This window comes from Salvelinus fontinalis, chromosome 27, assembly GCF_029448725.1.
Source record: "Salvelinus fontinalis isolate EN_2023a chromosome 27, ASM2944872v1, whole genome shotgun sequence".
Classification (NCBI taxonomy): Eukaryota; Metazoa; Chordata; class Actinopteri; order Salmoniformes; family Salmonidae; genus Salvelinus; species Salvelinus fontinalis.
The window spans coordinates 12,180,387-12,201,951 of record NC_074691.1 but is presented as its reverse complement, the minus strand read 5'-3'; the positions used below and the strand labels follow the sequence as shown (position 1 = coordinate 12,201,951).

Sequence of the window (21,565 nt, the reverse complement as noted above, 5' to 3'; positions counted from 1 at the left end):
TGTACTGTAGGTATTACAGACTGGGTCTGAGAGCACTCGTCCTGGTAATCCTTCTGTGAATGTGAACCTGTTTAAAGTTCTCACTCACATCGGCTACGGAGAGCGTGATCATACAGTCGTCCGGAACGCGTCATATTGACGCTTTGCCTGTCTGATTGTTCGTCGGGGGGGTTGCGTGATTTCTTATAAGCATTCGGATTAGTGCGGATGTTGCCTGTAATCCACAGCTTCTGGTTGGGATATGTACCTATGGTCACTGTGGGGACTGTGGGGTTTTGAGTTTTTCCTTGTAAGCAGGAATCAGAGTTATGGTCCGATTTGCCAAATGGAGGGCGGGGGAGAGCTTTGTATCCGTCTCTGTGTGTGGTAGAAATGAGGTGAAATGGATTTCAGTTTTCCTGCATTAAAATCACCAGCCACTATTTTTTTGAATTAATCATTATTTAACTAGGCAAGTCAGTTAAGAACAAATTCTTACTTACAATGATGGCCAACTGGGGCTTAACAATGGCTTAACTGCCTGGTTCAGGGGCAGAACAACAGAATTTGACCTTGTCAGCTCAGGGATTTGATCCAGCAACCTTTCAGTTACTGGCCCACCGTTCTAATTACTAGGCTACCTGCCACCCCACTAAATTATATGTCAAGTAATGTAACTACATGTTAGTTTGGTCTCCTTCATTTTGTGTTATGGGAGGTTATTAAAGGATATCTGGGTTCCTTGGATAGTGTTTATAATAATGTAAGATGTTTGACAGTGTGCGTGTGTGTGTGTAGCGCTGCTTTAAGTGTGTCTGTGGACACAGGACACTTCGCTATTCCATCCTCATTAGCCACCAAGCCTCAGTATTCTTAAAGTTCACACTGAACTAATGCGTCTTTCCCATGGTGCAATTAATGTTGCGTGAAAGCCACTTGACACCTACTGAGAGTATTTTTGTTTTAAATATCAACTTTCTCTGAATATGACTCATTTTAATCGGTAGGAAACACAAGTATTCTGTTGCTTAGCAAGACAATTATTTCCCAATCTAATTGAGTGTATTCTGTTGGTTCTCCTTGTACCACATACACTTGCACAATCAGCCTAGTCGTAGTAATCAGCCATTGGTTCAGCATGTACTTGTCAAAGGAAATTCCAAGAAAATACTGAAAATACCAGTCTGAATTCTTCAACTCGTTCGCTGATGATAGGTATTGATCTTGATCCTTTCCAAATACCTTCAGATTGCTTTCTCTCAATGTCATTCTCCAGTTCTGATTACAGTCACCCCTCTAACATTCCTACATAAAGCATACTAAGCACCGTGTAGCACTTGCCTCGGCATACTTCCACGAGTACGAGGAGTTAAATTCAAAGACACACCCAGGATTGTTTAGTGGTATTTGAATGCACACTTCGATAGGCATTCAACTGTAGATCAGCATATTGTGAAAGGAGAGAGAGGACACTCTTCCTTCCTGTTAGTGTTGTCAGAACAGTCTTCCAGTTAAACTCCTCTAGATTTTGGATTGAAGTCTTTAAATACAGAAAAGCTGCTCTCTTGATCTCTTCCTGTGCACTGCAGGGAATTTTGCACCCCTGCTACCATGGAAAGAATGAGAAATGTTCCTACTCCTTTAAAGTGGAACATCTGGGTCTCTTTCATAGCTGGCTGTTGTGCTTAACAGTGTGACTGTCCATCTTTTGTGTTCAAACAACCAAATCCCCCCAACCACGGCTAGCTAAGCATTTTTTTTTTTAGACCTTGAAAGTAGTGTTGCAGGAATGTACTGGTGGTGTCTAAAATATATCTACAGAATAACTCACTCAAATGCCACTCTCATAAAAGTGTACCCATCCAATTTGTAGGCCTTTGTAGTGTCAGTGCTTTTTAATGCTCAATCAATGTAATATTCGAAAGGTTGTAGCCAATTTGAATTGAATTCATTCAGTTTTTCGAAGGATTCTCTGGCTGATGAAACAGCAAGACAGTACAAAGCCCTAAAAATGGAACCCACGGGGACGTAGAGAGCAAAGTAAAGCCTCCGTGCAACTCCTGTAATACTTTTCTTTGTTCTTTTCAGATGTAAGATAGATACTGCATATGACTGATTCTCAATTATTCCACATTTTTGTATCCTCTGGCGACTTAGTTTCTTCTACTTTGTTGTCAGGGATGTGTTAGTCTATCCTTTTGCAGTCATCAAGTATGGACAACAACCGTTGGGAAAAGCCCAGTCATCATCACCTTACTATTTAGGAGGAGTAATAACAACCAGTCAACTCTCAGTGACACCCAACTCTCATGCTGTCCTTGTACTGGTTCCAAATGATGCTGAACCACACTGCCAGTCAGTCAGAGGGTAGTGGAAAGGTGTTTGGCTGCTAGTAAGGAAGGCAGCCCTGTATTACTGCATATGGAACAGTGATGAGCTGAGCTGAACACTCATCACTCATTCTATTCTATCAATTTGACTGATGATGGATGTTGTTCATCCACACGACTGACATTCATTACAGCAGATACAGAGGCAGGGAGACACGGAGAGGTAGACAGCTGCAACCTGCCCCCCCCCCCCCCCCATCTCTTTCTATTCACGTCTAACAGTCTTTATGTTCCACTTGTCTGTCTTCATACGAGGAGGCATGAGAACACACCTGTCATACGGCATGAGGCACCGAGCCGGTCCGCTCTCGGTGCTAGGGGACAGGCAGAGGTGTGTTAGTCCAGCTAACGTGTTTAGGACGACTGTACATAAGATTGCACGTTAGAGCAGGCTGTTGTTCTATCACAGGTCAGGTACTCTGTAAGTTACAAGCATTTCTTTCATGTATTTGTTTGTCCATTATGTGGGTTTTAATGTAATTACAATCTGAACTAGTTGAGCAGTCTGGCACTAGACCTACCGGATAAGGCCTTGAGTTTCTGATTGTATTAGAGAGCCTGTTGCATCAATACCCACTCCTCAATGAGACAAACAGGCAGATAAAGAAACGATGCTGTGGGTTTGTTGTTTGGCAAGGCTCCAGCCAAACGTCTCCCACTGATGAGTATTTCAAGATGAATTAAAAGCAGTTTACCACAACACCCACATCCTGCTGTGGACAAACACTGGCGCCATTTGTTGAGGCAGAGGAGTGATAGATCTTGATATGGCCTTTAAACAACAGGCAATAATGCCACTGACACCAATCCCCCAGATGACTCATTCCCTTCTGCAGGAGAGAAGAAAAGTGGGAGCTGGTTGACAAGTGTTGGTAGGATGAAAGTAAATTGGGTGGTGTTACTTGGTTTTGTAAGTGAGAGGGAATGTTTGTCTCAATGCCAAATACCAAGGTTTTATGCTAAAATAACTGATACACTGCAGAGCGGGCATACTACAGCTAGGGCTGGAAGGCACACTTGTCTGATTTAAGCAGTGCTCTTAAATGTGAATTGAAATTTCAAAATGCAGGTCTTTAGGGAGAGTTTAGCACAGGCTGATAATGTGTGCATCGAATATATTCAGTCATGTGTCCGTAGGTGTGAGAACAGGGTAGAGGTTTGAGAGCTAGTAGGACCATTTCTGGGATGGATTTTGTCAACGTTTTATTCTCTCTTCATTCGTTCTAGCTTACGGATGTATGCACGCACACTTCTCTCTCAGTACCAACTCGAATTATCCTCTGCTTGATGACTCAAATGACCCGGGGTTTCACAATTACTTTTTGTATACCGGAGTTTGGATTGCTAGCCCTGGAAATGGCACAGAAAACCCTGATCCCTAATAGCCCTTTCTTCCGCCACTTGATTGTAGAATTAATGGCATGCAAAAGCTGAATGCATGTTGGCTCAGTTTTACTCTCTGTGTACTCTTGTTCTGCTCAGAATTAATAGCCTTCCCGAGATGCCGGGAAAGAGGCAGAATAAATAATTGTGTTGCAAAATGTTAAGCAAAGCTTTTAACTTAACTGAGAACATTACCAAAGCAACACTAGCTCAATGCTTTTTCCTCTCTAGAATGATAGACGATTCTTTAAAACAAATGTCGTAATAGGCTTATTAATGAAAGTAAAATACACATTGCATTAAATTAGAATCTCAATCTCCTGTAGGCAATGCAGCCTTTTTAAAGAGTTGGGAAGTGGTAGCGTAGAGAAGTCACAGAGGGGAGGTTTTTCACCCTTTTAGGCATTGTTCCATGCCAACGAACACATTTTAGCTTGATTAGAATATTGTGGAGCGCTGGGTGTTTGACCTACGTTGTTAAATCACTGCCAGACTGACTGAGGTGTAATCGTGCTTAAGCTTGAGCACGTAATTGCACTGACTCCGTTATGGCTGGGGAAGGCATCGGTAGTAGCTGAACACCTACAACAGAAAATCCATTGTAGATATACTCAAAACGTACTCAACTATCTAGCATTTCTATATCAAATATTTCAATATGAATGTCACCTCAATATTAATGTTGTCCCCTTTCCACATAAACACCTGATCTACAGTACAGTAGTACCTATATATATATGGTATTTCACCCCCCCCCCCCCTCTCCTTTCTGCCAGCAGGACAGTGACCTGATCATGACCTTCAACATGTCCATGCACCGGTCCTGGTGGATGGAGAACGGTCCAGGCTGCAGGGTGACCCCGGTCACCCCCCCTCCGTCCTGGGCCCCGGAGGACCACCGCTACATCAGCATCGCAGGTTGTCTGCTGGAGTACCAGTATGTGGAGGTGGCCCACAGCTCCCTGCAGATCCTTCTGGCTGTAAGTATAGTAGCCCTCTGTAAGTATCGTAGACCTCTGTAAGTATAGTAGACCTTTGTAAGTATAGTAGACCTATGTAAGTATAGTAGACCTCTGTAGGTATAGTAGACCTCTGTAGGTATAGTAGACCTCTGTAGGTATAGTAGACCTCTGTAGGTAAAGTAGGCCTCTGTAGGTATAGTAGACCTCTGTAAGTATAGTAGACCTCTGTAAGTATAGTAGACCTCTATAGGTACAGTAGGCCTCTGAAAGTATAGTAGACCCCTGTAGGTATAGTAGACCTCTGTAAGTATAGTAGACCTCTGTAAGTATAGTAGGCCTCTGCAAGTATAGTAGACCTCTGTAAGTATAGTAGACCTCTGTAAGTATAGTAGACCTATGTAGGTATAGTAGACCTCTGTAGGTATAGTAGAGGTATAGTAGACCTCTGTAAGTATAGTAGACCTCTGTAAGTATAGTAGAGGGATAGTAGACCTCTGTAAGTATAGTAGACCTCTGTAGGTATAGTAGAGGTATAGTAGACCTCTGTAAGTATAGTAGGCCTCTGTAAGTATAGTAGACCTATGTAAGTATAGTAGACCTCTGTAGGTATAGTAGAGGTATAGTAGACGTCTGTAGGTAAAGTAGGCCTCTGTAAGTATAGTAGACCTCTGTAAGTATAGTAGACCTCTGTAAGTATAGTAGGCCTCTGCAAGTATAGTAGACCTCTGTAAGTATAGTAGACCTCTGTAAGTATAGTAGACCTATGTAGGTATAGTAGACCTCTGTAGGTATAGTAGAGGTATAGTAGACCTCTGTAAGTATAGTAGACCTCTGTAAGTATAGTAGAGGGATAGTAGACCTCTGTAAGTATAGTAGACCTCTGTAGGTATAGTAGAGGTATAGTAGACCTCTGTAAGTATAGTAGGCCTCTGTAAGTATAGTAGACCTATGTAAGTATAGTAGACCTCTGTAGGTATAGTAGAGGTATAGTAGACGTCTGTAGGTAAAGTAGGCCTCTGTAAGTATAGTAGACCTCTGTAAGTATAGTAGACCTCTGTAAGTATAGTAGGCCTCTGTAAGTATAGTAGACCTCTAGGTATAGTAGGCCTCTGTAAGTATAGTAGACCTCTGTAAGTATAGTAGGCCTCTGTAAGTATAGTAGGCATCTGTACATATAGTAGACCTCTGTAAGTATAGTAGACCTCTATAAGTATATTAGGCCACCAGAACAGCTTCAATGTGCCTTGGCATAGATTCTACAAGTTTCTGGAACTCTGTTGGAGGAATGCGACACGATTCTTCTACGAGAAGTTACATCGTTTGGTGTTTTGTTGATGGTGGTGTAAAACGCTGCGCGGCTCTAGAATCTCCCATAAGTGTTCAATTGGGTTGAGATCTGGTGACTGAGACACACACACACTCCCTTTAAACCCCCTATGCTCCTTTGAGACCCCTCTTTCAAAGTTACTGAGATCTCTTCTTCTAACCATGGTAGCCAAAATAATGGGCAACTGGGCATTTTTATACATGACCCTAAGCATGATGGGATGTTAATTGCTTAATTAACTCAGGAACCACACCTATGAGAAAGAACCTGCTTTCAAAATACTTAGTATCTCTCGTTTACTCAAGTGTTTCCTTTATTTTGGCAGTTACCCGTATGTAGACCTAGTCTGGCTGCTAGTCTACCCGCTACACTCCCTCTCATCTCAGCAGGGGAACGGGATGGAGCCTAGGCTCTGGGCATGTGGGACTCTTTTTGTTGGAGTTGGAAGACTGTACACTGACCTTGTTTCACATGAAGAGGCTTTTATATTTGGGCTATGATGATGATACCCCGGTGAACCACGATATTTTGCACAGACATTTTCATATTGTTTTCAGTTTAGTGAGGCTGTCTGTCTGTGATATGAGGTAATGGATGAAGAAGTTAATCGTATGCCTGTGCACAGTCATCAATGCTGAGACATGCCAATGAGATGTGAAACACACATTATTTTGTCTCGTATTACTAGCTGCCTACTACTGTAGTGACTAATGGCCTTGCAGCAATATTATAAGGCAGACAATTGTCAACGGGAAAAACAACTCTTCATCTTTCTAAAAGTGCAGGCTTAGGCCTGGCAGCAGCTTTTAGTGGCTTGGCAGTGGGCCATCCCAGAGGGTGGCAGAGGAAACGCAATTCCCTTATTGACGATTGGTTTTCCCTCCATTCTCCTCCAGAGTGTGTGTGTGCGTGTGTGTGGCGTCAATATCCATGTGTGTGTGTGTGTGTGTGTGTTTTCTGTGTGTGAGCTTATGTAGTGTGTGTGTGTGTAGGGGAAACTGTCCCCAGTGTATCTTTCTTTCCCTCTCTCGCTCCCGCCACTTGTAATTATAGTCCTCAGGTTCTCAGTGTGAGCAGGAGATTCCCACAACGCACCAGGATATTTCACAATGACTTAATGTATGGAGTGTAATTATGGGAATGTTGATGTAACCAAGCAGGGTGTTGTTGCTGTGTCAATGATCATGTCGAGGGTTCCACATAGATAGATCCCAGGAGAACACATTCTCTCCAGCCAGTGTGTGAAAGACAACCTACCTGCCTGGAGTTAGAACTATCCATTAACTCTGTCAGACACTGTGCAACCTATTTTGGATTCGATTTCAGGGCTACTTCTCAGGTTTATACGCATCTCAATGTATTTTACTCTGCACATTGGAAACGTTTCAGTCATAAACCGAACACTTACATGGTTTTTGATTGAAAACAATCGTGAGATGGTGAATGATCATTGTTCCCTTTAGCGCATTGTATGATCTGTCTACTGGGCAACTGGACTATTGCACTCACATCAAACAAGGTTTGTGCATCGAGTCTACAGTATATTCCATCACACGTTCAGCGAGTCTCTCTTGCAGTACAGTAGAATAGATACATAAACACAATTCCAAACACCAGTGAGAAATATGCTTAGAGCCTGTCAGATATTATGTAGAAAATGATTGGAATTATTGCAAGTTCAACAACGCTTAGTCTCCTAAACACAGGAGCTGGTTCAGTGGCATGGTGTCAAGAGAATGTTGGGTGCCAGGATCAATATGACAATGATTGAATTAAGTTCTCCCTGAAACATCGAAGGGGACTAGACGGGTGTCGGTGTCAGCAAAACCTTTGAGCTGCATGACTGGGGGGGGGGGGGGGGGGTTTAGAGGGCTTCTTCATTACTACACAGCCTGCATGGAGCCCAATAATAATACAATGGTTTGATACTTCTTTCTGATATTTAGGTGCCATCTTTTAATGTTGCCGACATCACTTTTGCAAAGACTAGAAACAAGTTTCTGTGAGGATAAAATGCGAATCGCTGCACCTTTTCTTTTCAAAGGCTAAAATATGCTTGGAGAGAGACCAAATCCATTAAAAGTTTTATGTCAAAGCGAATGTCCAAAGTCTGTTATGTACTGTTATATAAAGTAAAACCTGGGCCTGAGTGGTTCAGAGCACTAGCTTCTGTAGTGGAGGCATTTGGGAAGTGGTGTGTCGTGCTTTGTCATTATGACTGATGGCTGTGAGCCAAAGTCTACAGCCATTCAATCTGCAGACCTGGCCACAGTGTCCAGTATCTACTGGACATTATACAAACCATGGAGCTAGAAACAATACCACAGCATTACACATTCCGGTATTCCCATAATATCCGTGCCATGCTGCCATAATACATTTTTATTGTAAGCTTCCGGCTGCTGTTGTCTTTGCGTAGCTTTTTACTAGCTTAGTGGAAAGCATTGGGCTGAATCTAGAATCAATTTGCTAAATTACCTCCGATACTCCATTCAAGCGGAGTACCCTCTGTAAGCGGCTTTGCGTTGCACTGGAAGTCTTAGCGGCGGACATCATAATTGGGCTAAGAAACATTCAGAGGCACAATTGCATCCCAAACACACTTTTCCTATCTCAGACGTTCGACGTGGATGGAAGACTGTTTAATTGTGTCTGGCAGCACGAGCCAACAATGTCAATTTTCCCCAGAACCTCTTTAATGGATAATGAATGGCTTTTGTTTCCTCACATGAGAATCTCAGGGAAAGAAATGACTGGTTCATTATCTTTCCCCCAAAATGAATGAGTGGCTCTTTGATCTGTTAACTGCGCAGACAACCGCCCTCTCTCTTCTCCTCCTCTCCTATTCTCTCCTTCCCCCTCTGCCAGACAAGAACACAATTGATCCACAACTTTTGGTTGTCCCTCTTCTTTCATTGAAGTACAGTCATTTGATAGGGTACAAAGTACCCAAGTAACAATTTCTTATCTCTTATGTATTAATGAAAATAACCTGGGAGGTTAATCTAATTCAGTAATATCTATGAAAATGGGCCGCAGTGAAAGAGCCTCCTTGTGTGAACCACAATGACGACAATAAAGAGATAATTATAAGGATTACAGAGGAAGCATTTTCCCTGTCATCCACGCACCCACCAACTTCTTTTTTAGGCAGCTTCCTTGGCTCCGACAGAAGACGTTCCCTAAGTCTCACTGTTATTCTGCTGCTCTCTTTTCTGGCGTCAGAGCAACAGAGCAGCACCTTCTGTTAATGAGGTTTCTCTCAAAGCGGAGAATTGATGTAGGGGCCTCATCCGTTCATTTACAACCAGCCCAGACAGTAGTATGGCTGTACGCGTCATTACGCCATAAGGAAGCCTCCGTCTCAAAGTAATTAAATAGTGCGTCGTACTAAGAAGCCTGCCTTGGATGGGACTGAAGAAGGGTTGCAATCACTGGAGGATCTTTCGATGTTACTCCTCCCCTCTCCTCCAGTCCTCCCTGTCTTTGTTGTCTGAGTGCAGCTGTCTTTGTTTTGCTGTCCACATCAGACAGGCAGGCAAGTAGCTACGGTAGATAAATAAGATGTTAATTGGCGCAGTGACCCTTTACCAAGGTAGTGTAATAAAGATAGCCCAAGCAGTTTGCAGTGGGGTCACCGTGACACTGTCAACATGAGACTGTTGGGCTAGGTGGCACTTAGCTGAGGGACCATATGGTATTTTCAGCTCTAGGGTTGTGAGGTTCGGCCCGAAACTGTGATGTCTCACTGTTCTTTTGCCACATCCCATCTGCAATTGCACTCTGTTCCCACCACCATAGGATGTCATTATCTATGGAGAATGTGTTAATGTTCTGAGCTAGTCGGTGGGAAAAATATCAGTTAAGACATTCTTGATTGGGTTCCTTGTGGGGTAAATTCATCTCGGCAGCACAGTGGTGCACCGTGCTGTGGTAGGTAAGGTTGCTCTGGGAGTATAATCACAGCTCTGTGTGGGAGTTGTACCACTGATTATGGTTAACACGCTAGGTGATTAACGTCCTCCGTCTAACCTTCAGCACCGTACCGTGGCGAGGTCCAGCCATGTTGCTTTGCACCATCGTCTGCTGCATGAACCTATTAGTGTGACGCAACACTAGATGAGAAGAGCCACAGCGCACTCTCCCATAGTGAAAAATAAAACTCACACCTACTGTTACTGTACAGAAGCCATCGCAGTTAACCATAAAAATGTACAGTACACTGACATATACTGTGTAGGTCTCATGCCATCCAACCTCTTTTTCACTGGTGTTGCTACTGTGATGATTTTTTTGTCTATAAGAATGGCTGCTTGTCAGTTATTATCTGCAGTCAACCTCTGGGAGATGACGAATGCAGCCGGGAAGACGTTGATATGTTGCCAGGCAGATTTCTCTGTTCTTCCTTCACACTGGGAGAGAGCAGAGGAGAGGAGTGCAGTGGCGTCAGGGCCAGGCAGTGCACAGAGCCACAGAGCAGAGATACAGCACACGCCACCACGGTCCAGGGGAGAGCCTGGGGGACAGGGGGGGACGGGGGGGGGACGGGGGGGGGCAGAGAGAGGCGGCCATTTCGTATGGCTGGATAAGCGGCTAAATGAGCTGTGTCCGGTACACAGTAGCATGGCTGACGCCTCAGAGCCCCGGGGCCAGATTCTCTAAGAACAGCCAGCCAGTCGACCCGAGGAGAGCCATGAATCAGAAGAGCTTCCACGTTCACTCTAACATAACTGTTTGATGAGGAATGATGAGGGTATGACTAACTGTTCTATTCAAAGCATGTGCACAGACTGTGTTTGGACAAGGACAGGGTTTAATGCGAAAGTAATTGAAGTAACCCTGATATGAACTGTCAGAGTCAGTGCCAGTGCTACTGTATTGCTGCTACTAAAAGTTGCACATTTATATGCAGTAAAGTCACAGCTCTATGGAGTCGTAAGGGGACTCGGTCTGTAGAAAGGAGCCAACTTTGCCATTGACGGGTGCCTCCGATGACAGGTGCCATAGGGCTGCAGTATATGTAGCAGGCTGAACTCCTGGCTAGCACCACTTACTGTCAAACCTTAGCTTTACAATTGTGTCCAGGCCCCCCATATCCAGCAAGACATCTCATAGACTCACACACACACACACACACACACACACACACACACACACACTGGGAGGAATAATGTTTTCTTACTGGAGGAGACAGCTGTTGGAGTCCACAGCCCCTCCACTCCTCCATCACATCCTCCAGCCTGTACAGACACACAACAGGCATCCTGTGCCCAGGGCCAGAATACACTTTAATAAATGAGACTATTAACACCGCTATGGTGATGTGCTTATGAGAATATTTTCAATGACACTTGTAATGAATCACACCTTGTTTAATTACATGGTGCCCTCTGAAGGTACTATTGCTTTTTCCTTGGTTAGGGATTCCGCGTGGGTCTTTGAATGTGAGTGTAATTGTTTAGAGAAGAGCTATGGCCCGGGTCCATTAGCTAGAAGATTAAAGGGATGCACGGCATAAACGTAAGTTTCCTATTTTCACCTATCACTCAGGCACTGTGAAAAGCCCCTTTGTGTAGTATTTGCTTGGTTAATGGTGAAGCTCTTCCTGATATTATTTACCCTTCTCTGAATTTAGCCTGTTGACGAAGTGGGAGAATTATCATAAACCCTGAGTGTTTAAACAATGTTATCTCTGCTTTTGCTGCTGTGATCTATTATGGGAGTAGTGGGAATACCTTGTGTGTTTTAGTCGCCATAGGATCCCACCATTTTCATTTCCATTTATCTTCCTGTTGTTTGGCATTTCTGTCATGATGGGATGAAAATTGCTCTCTCCCCATGTCTGTATTCAGACATTCATTCCTATTTTCTACCTGAACCTCTCTGTCACGGATCCCTCTGGAACGGTGTCATTATGCACATCTGGTCCACATTCCCACTGATTGTAATTGTTTAAGTGTGCCCTTTGGTTTCCATGGGGCTGTCGATTATTGTTCCAATGTCCGTTGGTCCTGTGAGTACCTGTGCTATGTTGTTTTGGCTGTCGTGCCACTTGTATTGTGCAGATGATTACGGGTTTGTGCGCTTGTGTTATTTATTCGAGGTACTCCTCGCTCTTGTTCGGGTTTCAACCCTGTGTTTTGTATACGTGTTTGTTTGGTCTTCGTTCCCGTGCCTTTACGTGGCACGCTGTAATTTGAGTAAATAAAAATCCTATTACGCATTCCTGCACCTGTCTCCCGATCCCTTTATACCAACGTGACAGAATAATGGGCCATTAAGGGAGAGAGCGGGAATGGCCCGTCCAATGACGCTGTGACTGATCCGTCCGGGCGCCGCAACTTCAGCAGATGCAACTGGCCCGTCTGACGCCGCCACAACCGGTCCGTCCGACGCAACTGGTCCGTCCGACGACGATGCAACTTGGGCAGCACTGAGTTCCTGTGATCATCCTTGGGGGGGGGGGGGGGGGGGGGGGGGGTATTGTCACGGATCCCTCCGGAACTGTCATTATGCACACCTGGTCCCTATTCCCATTGATTAGTAATTGTATAAGTGTGCCCTTTGTTCACCATTGTCTTGTCGATTATTGTTACAATGTCCGTTGGTCAAGTGAGTACCTGTACTGTGTTTTGGCTTTCTTGCCATTTGTATTGTGCAGATGATTACAGGTTTCGTCCCGTGTGGAATCATTGTGTGTGTGTATGTTACGGTTCTCGCCCCGGTGCATTTACTCGAGGTACTCCTCGCTCTTTTGTTTTGGGTTTCTACCCTGTGTTTTGTATACGTATTTGTTTGGTCTTCGTCCCCGTGCCTTTACATGGCACGCTGTAATTTGGGTCAATAAAAACCCCTATTAGGCATTCCTGCGCCTGTCTCTCGATCCCTTTATACCAACGTGACACTCTCCAACTGCCTTCAATGTTCATTTCAATGGCTATTGTTCAAAGAAGATAACAGACTGGAAAGATGCGTATCTTTAGAGAAATCACTATTGAAGACCCGGTGACTGGGCTCTCTGGGAAATATAAAGCAAACACTAAGCCAATTTGGTCAGAAGTAATTTTAAGAGGATTGGAGGAGGTATCAGTTATGGCGGAGGAATCTACTCCTCTGATGCACCAACGAAGGAAAAAACACTTTTCTTTTCCTCATCCAAGTCTTTCAATGTCGAATTAAACAAAAAAGCAAAGTCCACATTGATAGATGAATCCAATTCATTAAGCTAGGATAGGTGCTTCGCTCCAATTTCTGCCTCTTTCAACAATCAATTTTTCTTCGCCAAAGACTACACGTGTTTCACGCCTGTGCATGTATAGAAAGATTTTTTTTTAGCTATCAGTTCTGTGAATAGTGAATGCCTTAGCCCCTGTAATAAAATTGATCAATTTTGACAGTGGCCAACACCTTTGAGGGAAGTGAATCAATTGGCCTCATTAAATGTTAGGCCCTAAAGGCACACGGAGACCATGTCCGCACGGAATTGCGATCTTAGACTAATTGTTGTGTTGAAACAGAGTCATGCTTGGCAAATCATTCACGAGACATCTGTCAGTCTGGCTCACAACGTTATCACAGAGGCTTCAGTATCAATCTCAGGGCCCTTTCCCCATGTCTGTCTCTCTTCTTATTCGAAGCCTGTTTCTCTGTGTGTCTCTTCGTTCTCCACTCTCTGAGATGGGCTTGTTGTTGTGGCTGAATGAGTAACGGCGTGGGCCTGTGTTGAGTGACAGGGGAGCTGATATTGTCGGGATCTCTGAAGTGTCGGAGCATCTCATCTGATAAGCCAGAGAGCGAGAGCGAGAGCGAGATCAACGGCGAGGGAGGGCGAAAGCGGGCTCCTATTTTTCAAATGTCAGAAACGACATGGGACGCCGCTTGATGCGAGCCTGTGAGCTGCGAGCACAGTGTTTCATTCAGCTGCTTTAATTGCGGGAGCCTTTTGCTCCCAATGCCGACGACGCCCCATATCACAGAGCTGGAGATGATCAGTCTCCCTCCACACCACTGAGGTGATTGTTACCAGTGGACAAAAAGGGCGAGCTAGCGCTGCACTGATGCGGCTGGGGCTGTCATTTGAATAAATGGTGGCTTCAACCCCCCCCCCCCCCCCCCCCCCCCCACCACACACACAGACATTGTCTGAAATGCATAGAAACACTGGTCTTAAAGACCTCAACTGCCATTCAATTTTTAAATCTCAAAGTTTTGTCCGTGGTAAAGCGTTGTAGTGACACACTGACACTGTGTTAGTAGCAGCCTACAGCCTCGGTCACGACACAACATTGTCAGAGTAATAAGAAATAGCTGTCTATCATTGTGACATGTAGGATACACTGTAGAGACGTTCAGCTCATCCTCGTACGTCTTGACAAGGGCCAGATTATTTGTAAGCTCTCCGCTGTCACAATAGGTATATATTGTGTTTGGCTAAAGAGCAAACAGCCTCGGTGTATGAAAAATGGCGACGACAGTGTGCTGACACATGTTCATAATGTGTTGAATTATGTTGAGATAATCGACTAGTGTTAAGACGGCATTTGACCCTGCCTCTGTCACACACTTCCTGTGTTATCCCTCCAGTGCCTAATACAAGTCCTGCTCTCTCTTCGATCTCCTCTCTTCCCACCCTTCTCTCCTCCCTTCCCACTGTGTTGATCTTTAAATCCCGTTGTGTGTCACAACGTTTGTCAGGATGGCACCTTTCACTTCAATCCGTTATGCCTCGTCAGGGAAAGAAAATATCTCTGACGTGTTATAAAATGGCCATTACTCACTCCTTGAGGGCTTTGGGAGGTCACAAAACCAATTATCAGGAAGTCACGCAGGCCGTACACCAAGTGACTTATGACCTCCCAATTTTTCACCATGACCCTCATATTTAGGAGAAAAGATGGGACATCTATAAATAAAATCTATCAAGCTTCACATGGGTGCATCAGACTTTTACAATTAGAAATATACTGATAGTCAGGCGTATATTGAGCATCTCCGACTACCTTGCAAAGGATTTGTTTGCATTCCCCTCTTTGCATAGAGGTCAAAACTACCATCAGCTTTACCATCTTCTTGGCAGACCGATATTAGCTGGCTTGCCATTAATTTGGAGAGTTGACGCTTAGAATAGAAAACAAGCCTCTACTCAAGGTTCTCAAGGCTCAGTACATTACAAAGGCTAGGTCGGCTTGGTATTCAAACAGTATTTTGTTCTAGATCAATGGGGAGATGTCTGAATGCATTATAGTAAACAAAGAGCAATTATGCTCCTAGCTCAGAGTTGGCTTTTACAGCAAGCAATCAATCCCTGGACAATGGATATGGGAGCTAAGGGCCACATAATGAATGATTATCAAGTGAAGGAAAGTATCTCTGCAAAGCCAATAAGGTTAGCCAATAAGACCAGAACCAATTAAGCAGAGTTGTCTATGTTGAGATGCTTTGCCTGAGGTAAAACACATCAGCTAACCCACCTTGGGTCGCTTCCATCAATTTAATACTGTAGTTGTGTGTGGGTATGTGTGGAAGCAGCATCAATATAGATAGAAGGATATGGAATGTACCTTTAATGGTCTACTCGAGACCCATACCTGTAACCCTGACCGGTGACAGTGAGAACAAATAGTCCTTTCCTGTGTGGGTAGTGTACCAAGCAGTGCAAACCCAGTAAAGGTCATTCCACCTTAACCTTCTGTCAGTCAACATGCATGCAACAACCATGTCACGTAACCAGCCTATTGAACAGAGTCGAAGGGTTCTCGTTTCAATCTTGACTCTTTGTCAACAGGAGTGCACAGCAAATAGAAATATGCGATAATGGAAGCGATTTCTCAATTCCATCCTATCTGGCCATGGTATGTTAGCCTGGCTGGTGGGACTTTAAACATGTCTCTCTGAAGTATAAAGGAAATGGGAAACTGTAAGAGGGAAATAATGGTCAAACACTTCACAACCATCTCTGTGTGTTTGAGGAGAGAAGAGAGTGGGAGGGAAGCACCACCCATGTGTTTATTGTGCTGTAACATTGCTATGTCAAAAAGTGACTCATTCTCCTCTATGGTTAAGTGCCTTCTCAATTGTGAAAGTGGAAAATTGGGTCTGATGAATGTCGTTGAAGAATCACAGTATTCTCACAGGAAAAGAAGACTTCTGTCTCATTTCTGATCATTTGGTACCACTGGGACAATGCAACAGCTATCCTGGAGTAAAAGAGCTCTCTCAGTACAATGCATTGATTTATCTCTTTGGATTCCCTAGAAATATCAGGGTAGCCATACAGGGCATATAATATCGTTAAAGATCATTATCAATGATTTCTTTAGGGAATGACTTAATAAATGTGACCTTTCAGTAGAGTGGATGTGTTAAAACCACCTACTCTTTCAACATTCAGTGATTCTGCTAAATGTGCATATTTCATAATTACATTACCAGGTTTGGGCAAGAGATTCCGACTAATGTTGAATAATCCTTCATATTCATGTATTTTTTTATCTAGCGGCTTAAAATTGATTGCCTGTTGCTTAGTCATTTTACTTTCATTTGCATTATGTTAGTTTTCCATGATTTGTCTGGGGTACAGGGCAAGATACATTTTCTGCCACATAGATCTATGTGTACTTACCGTCAGGCTTCATTGAGAGTAAAAAGGTGAATATTTTAGGGCTCCTGGAACATATGCACTGTGACAGATTGATCTGGTTTGATGGAATCTCTCCTTACTTTGTGTGTGAGATATCTTCTTACTTAAAATATGTCATGTTTCAATTTCTCAAAACTCTTTCAGGCAAGTTTCTTTTCTATTCATCCTGTCATCCTCTTTCTGGCAAACTGCGGCCAAATATTCAAGAAGTAAACTCGTTTGAGAGCATTAATGATTCAGCAAGAAAATTTGTCTAATTTATTGGAGAGGTTTGCCATTTTTAGCATCCAATTTTCACTTTTTCAATTACAAGCATTTGATTATTGAACCACTCGTATTGATTACAAAATGCATTTCTAATCACACAAATTAGGAAAGGAGTATGTCTGTTTCCCAAATGGCACAATATTCCCTATAGTCCATTACTTTTGATCAGGGGCTGGTCAAAAGTAGTGCACTATATATGGAATAGGATGCTCTCCTCCTTCATTATGTACAATGATTTGCGTTACAGCCTATAGTATATAAATCTTTCCTTTGACCACTTTTCCTCCACTCCTCTTACAAAATGATGCCCACCAGCCGAAGACTCAATAGAGAAGTCAATGAGCTTGGCCCTTGGCCATGATTAAGGAAGTAAACGGTTAATTTAGCTACCTAACAAGACCAACGTCAATGTGGAACTCACACAGCACAAGCTCAGGAGGTCTTTGCTGTGGAGCCTCTCCTTCTTCTGCAGGGAGACTAATTCAGATGAAGAGCCCGGTAGGTCGCCCAAGGAGGATTAGAATGAAGAGAACTGAATTGCTTTCTGCTCTAAGGTTGGCAGATTATTGAAGACACAGAAGTTTATTGTAATTACACCGAAAGAATGGTCCCAGCTCACAGCTGAATGTCTGAAAGTTCTATCTACATTAAATGGAACCTAATGAATTCTTCGATATCTTATTTTTTTAAGGATTCAAAAATTCACTGTCAAACAATGATACACTGATGTATCAATATATAAAAAGTTTCACCAGGAGACATTCACTAATGAGTGTAGTCTTACATTAGAATAACAGTAGAATTATTGGGTTATTCTTCTTATTTAACTAGGCAAGTCAGTTAAGAACACTCTTATTTACAACGACAGCCTACCAGGAACAGTGTGTTAACTGCCTTGTTCAGGGGCAGAAGGAGAGATTTTTATCTTGTCAGCTCGGGGATTTGATCCAGCAACCTTTCGGGTTACTGGCCCAACGCTCTAACCACTAGGCTACCTGCCGCCTCTTTCTTACTGCATACTGTGCAGATTAAACTGTCTTTGATGATTGTGAATGTGTGAGGGGTGATGCTTTGCCATCATTGAATTATCATGAATCCTGAATACATTGCTCAGGGCCCATTTTCCAAATGTTCTCCAGTCTTTTCTTCTCGGTATGGGGTTAAATACTAGGGAAACATTTCAGCGAGGCTTTCACTTGTCCTCAACCTGCCTGTGCAGTATTACCCACAGTGTATGCAGTACCTCATTTAGAGTGATGCATCAGCTTGCCATCCACAGCATCTACCCCCAACCGCTCTGATATGTGGCCAACAGAAAGCACCATTTTATAGGAACTGCTGAAATGCCATTTGGCTTTATTGTGATGAGTAATAAAACACACATTGAACCTTTAGCGTACTCTGTAAATGCCCCAAAATATATACAATCAGCATTTCCCTGAGCCAGGTCTGGTTTTACAAGGGTCTGTATGCCAGCAGTTGTCCTATTTAAAAGGTTTAATGGAGTCAATGTACTTAGATGTTTGCCCTTGGTGTGTTGTAGCTTGCTTCCATTTCCTGGGGATACAACCCCAGTAAAAAGCTAAGGTTCCACTGAAAGTCTGTTTGCTGGTGAAAGCCGTGAGATGTGGCTGCAAATAACCAGTTGTTGGCATGGTACGCAGCTCTGCCCCGTCTATAAACGTTAAGGAGCAAAGTCACCCGCAGCGAGCCAAGGAACACAGGAGGATGGAGTCAAGGACATGTGAATTACCTTTTGCACAAAGTGAGCCGCTCACAGTTTGAAATGGGAGTCTACACTGAGACAGAAATAGGTTGAGTGATGCCACATCAGCACCTGAAAATGGATTAAACTACAGGATTGTGTCCACTTTTTATGAGGAAATATGTTAGCTGGGAAATGTCCTCCACATCAATAATTGTATGAAGGACCTTTGAAGTTATGTTTTCCCTGCCGATCTCTAACATGGTTGGGTGAAGTAAAATATCTGATTATAATACTATAGATAGTCAAATGTGAGGTGTTGGAAGTGAGATGCAGGGGTAGGTGAAAAGCCAATATCCAGGATTGAAACACATGCAGTAGCATGCTCACATCTGTAGACTTTGTATAGCAGTGGAAGCTGCTGAAGGGAGGAAAAAATTGTTGGAAAAATTGTCCAACAATTGTTTACAGACAATTTTACTTTTTAATTTTACAATTTACAGACAAAAATTACTTGTGTCATGCACAAAGTAGATGTCCTACCTGACTTGCCAAAACTATAGATTGCTAACAAGAAATTTGTGGAGTGGTTGAAAAATGACTTTTAATGACTCCAACCTAAGTGTATGTAAACTTCCGACTTCAACTGTGTATACAACTGTATATATACAATTTTTCCAACAATTTTTTACAGACAGATTATTTCACTTATAATTCACTGTATCACAATTCCAGTGGGTCAGAAGTTTGCAAACACTAAGTGTAACGGCTTTCCTCCTCCTCTTCATCCGAAGAGGAGGAGCAGGGATTCGACCAAAACGCAGCGTTTGAATATGACATGATGTTTAATTAAACAAAACAGAAACACGAACGAACACTTGAAGTTACAAAACAAATAAACGATGTAGACAGACCTGAACAACAAACTCACATGAAACACGAAGAACGCATGAACATGAAAACTGCCTACATAAAACGAACGAACAAACAAAACCGAAACAGTCCCATGTGGCGCAACGACATACACAGACACAGGAGACAACCACCCACCACAAACAGTGTGAAAACACCTACCTTAAGACTCTCAATTAGAGGAAACGCCAAACACCTGCCTCTAATTGAGAGCCATACCAGGCAACCCTTAAACAAACATAGAAACAGAAAACATAGACTGCCCACCCAAACTCACGCCCTGACCAACTACCACATAAAAAACTAACAGAAACAGGTCAGGAACGTGACATAACCCCCCCCCCCCCCCTTAAGGTGCGAACTCCGGGCGCACCAGCACAAAGTTTAGGGGAGGGTCTGGGTGGGCATCTGACCACGGTGGTGGCTCAGGCTCTGGGCGAGGTCCCCACCCCACCATAGTCAATCCCAGCTTACGTTTCCCCCTACGACTGACCACCCTCCTATTCCACCCACTTAATTTCTTGGGTAACATCGATACAAGGGGCAGCACCAGGATAGAGAGGTAGCTCAGGACAGAGGGATAGCTCAGGACAGAGGGATAGCTCAGGATAGAGAGGTAGCTCAGGATAGAGAGGTAGCTCAGGATAGAGGGGCAACTCCGGACTGAAGGGCAGCTCCGGACAGAGAGACAGCTCTGGACTGAGGGGCAGTTCTGGATAAATAGCCACTCTGGGCTGATGGACAGCTCATGACTGGCTGACGGATCTGGACGCTCATGGCTGGCTGACGGCTCTGGACGCTCATGGCTGGCTGACGGCTCTGGACGCTCATGGCTGGCTGACGGCTCTGGACGCTCATGGCTGGCTGACGGCTCTGGACGCTCATGGCTGGCTGACGGCTCTGGACGCTCATGGCTGGCTGACGGCTCTGGACGCTCATGGCTGGCTGACGGCTCTGGACGCTCATGGCTGGTTGGCGGCTCTGGCAGATCCTGTCTGGTTGGCGGCTCTGGCAGATCCTGTCTGGTTGGCGGCTCTGGCAGATCCTGTCTGGTTGGCGGCTCCGGCAGATCCTGACTGACAAATGGCTCTAGCGGCTCCTGACTGACTAACGGCTCTAACGGCTCGGGACAGACGGGCGGCTCTAATGGCTCGGGACAGACGGATGGCTCAGACGGCACTGGGCAGACGGATGGCTCAGACGGCGCTGGGGAGAAGGATGGCTCAGACGGCGCTGGGGAGACGGATGGCTCAGACGGCGCTGGGGAGACGGATGGCTCAGACGGCGCTGGGGAGACGGATGGCTCAGACGGCGCTGGGGAGACGGATGGCTCAGATGGCGCTGGGGAGACGGATGGCTCTGGCCGGATGAGGCGCACTGTAGCCCTGGTGCGTGGTGCCGGAACTGGAGGCACCAGGCTAAGGACACGCACCTTCAGGCTAGTGCGGGGAACAACAACAGGGCACACTGGACTCTCAATGCGCACTATAGGCCTGGTGCGTGGTACCGGAACTGGAGGTACCGTGCTGAGGGCACGCACATCAGGGCGAGTGCGGGGAGAAGGAACAGTGCGTACAGGGCTCTGGAGACGCACAGGTGGCTTAGTGCGTGGTGCCGGAACTGGAGGCACTGGGCTGGAGACACGCACCATAGGGAGAGTGCGTGGAGGAGGAACAGGGCTCTGGAAACGCACTGGAAGCCTGGTGCGTAGTGTAGGCACTGGTGGTACTGGGCTGGAACAGGAAGGTGGCGCCGGAAATACCGGACCGTGTAGGCGTACTGGCTCCCTTGAGGACCGAGCCTGCCCAACCTTACCTGGTTGAATGCTCCCCGTTGCCCGACCAGTGCGGGGAGGTGGAATAACCCGCACCGGGCTATGTAGGCGAACCGGGGACACCATGCGTAAGGCTGGTGCCATGTAAGCCGGCCTGAGGAGACGCACTGGTGGCCAGATATGTAGGGCCGGCTTCATGACATCCGGCTCAATACTCAATCTAGCCC

At 44.7% G+C, this 21,565-nt stretch overlaps 1 protein-coding gene across 3 annotated transcripts in view; it reads left to right on the top strand.

Moving 5' to 3' along the window:
• LOC129825058 (sodium/potassium-transporting ATPase subunit beta-1-interacting protein 2-like) overlaps positions 1-21,565 on the top strand; it is a 179,607-nt gene that overhangs the window by 133,974 nt on the left and 24,068 nt on the right. For 2 of the 3 annotated variants that reach the window (XM_055884795.1, XM_055884797.1), the window contains exon 4: positions 4,529-4,732. In XM_055884795.1, coding sequence (XP_055740770.1) covers positions 4,529-4,732 — 204 coding nt within the window. The remainder of the gene's footprint in view (positions 1-4,528; positions 4,733-21,565) is intronic. The other variant, XM_055884796.1, reaches the window with a different exon arrangement.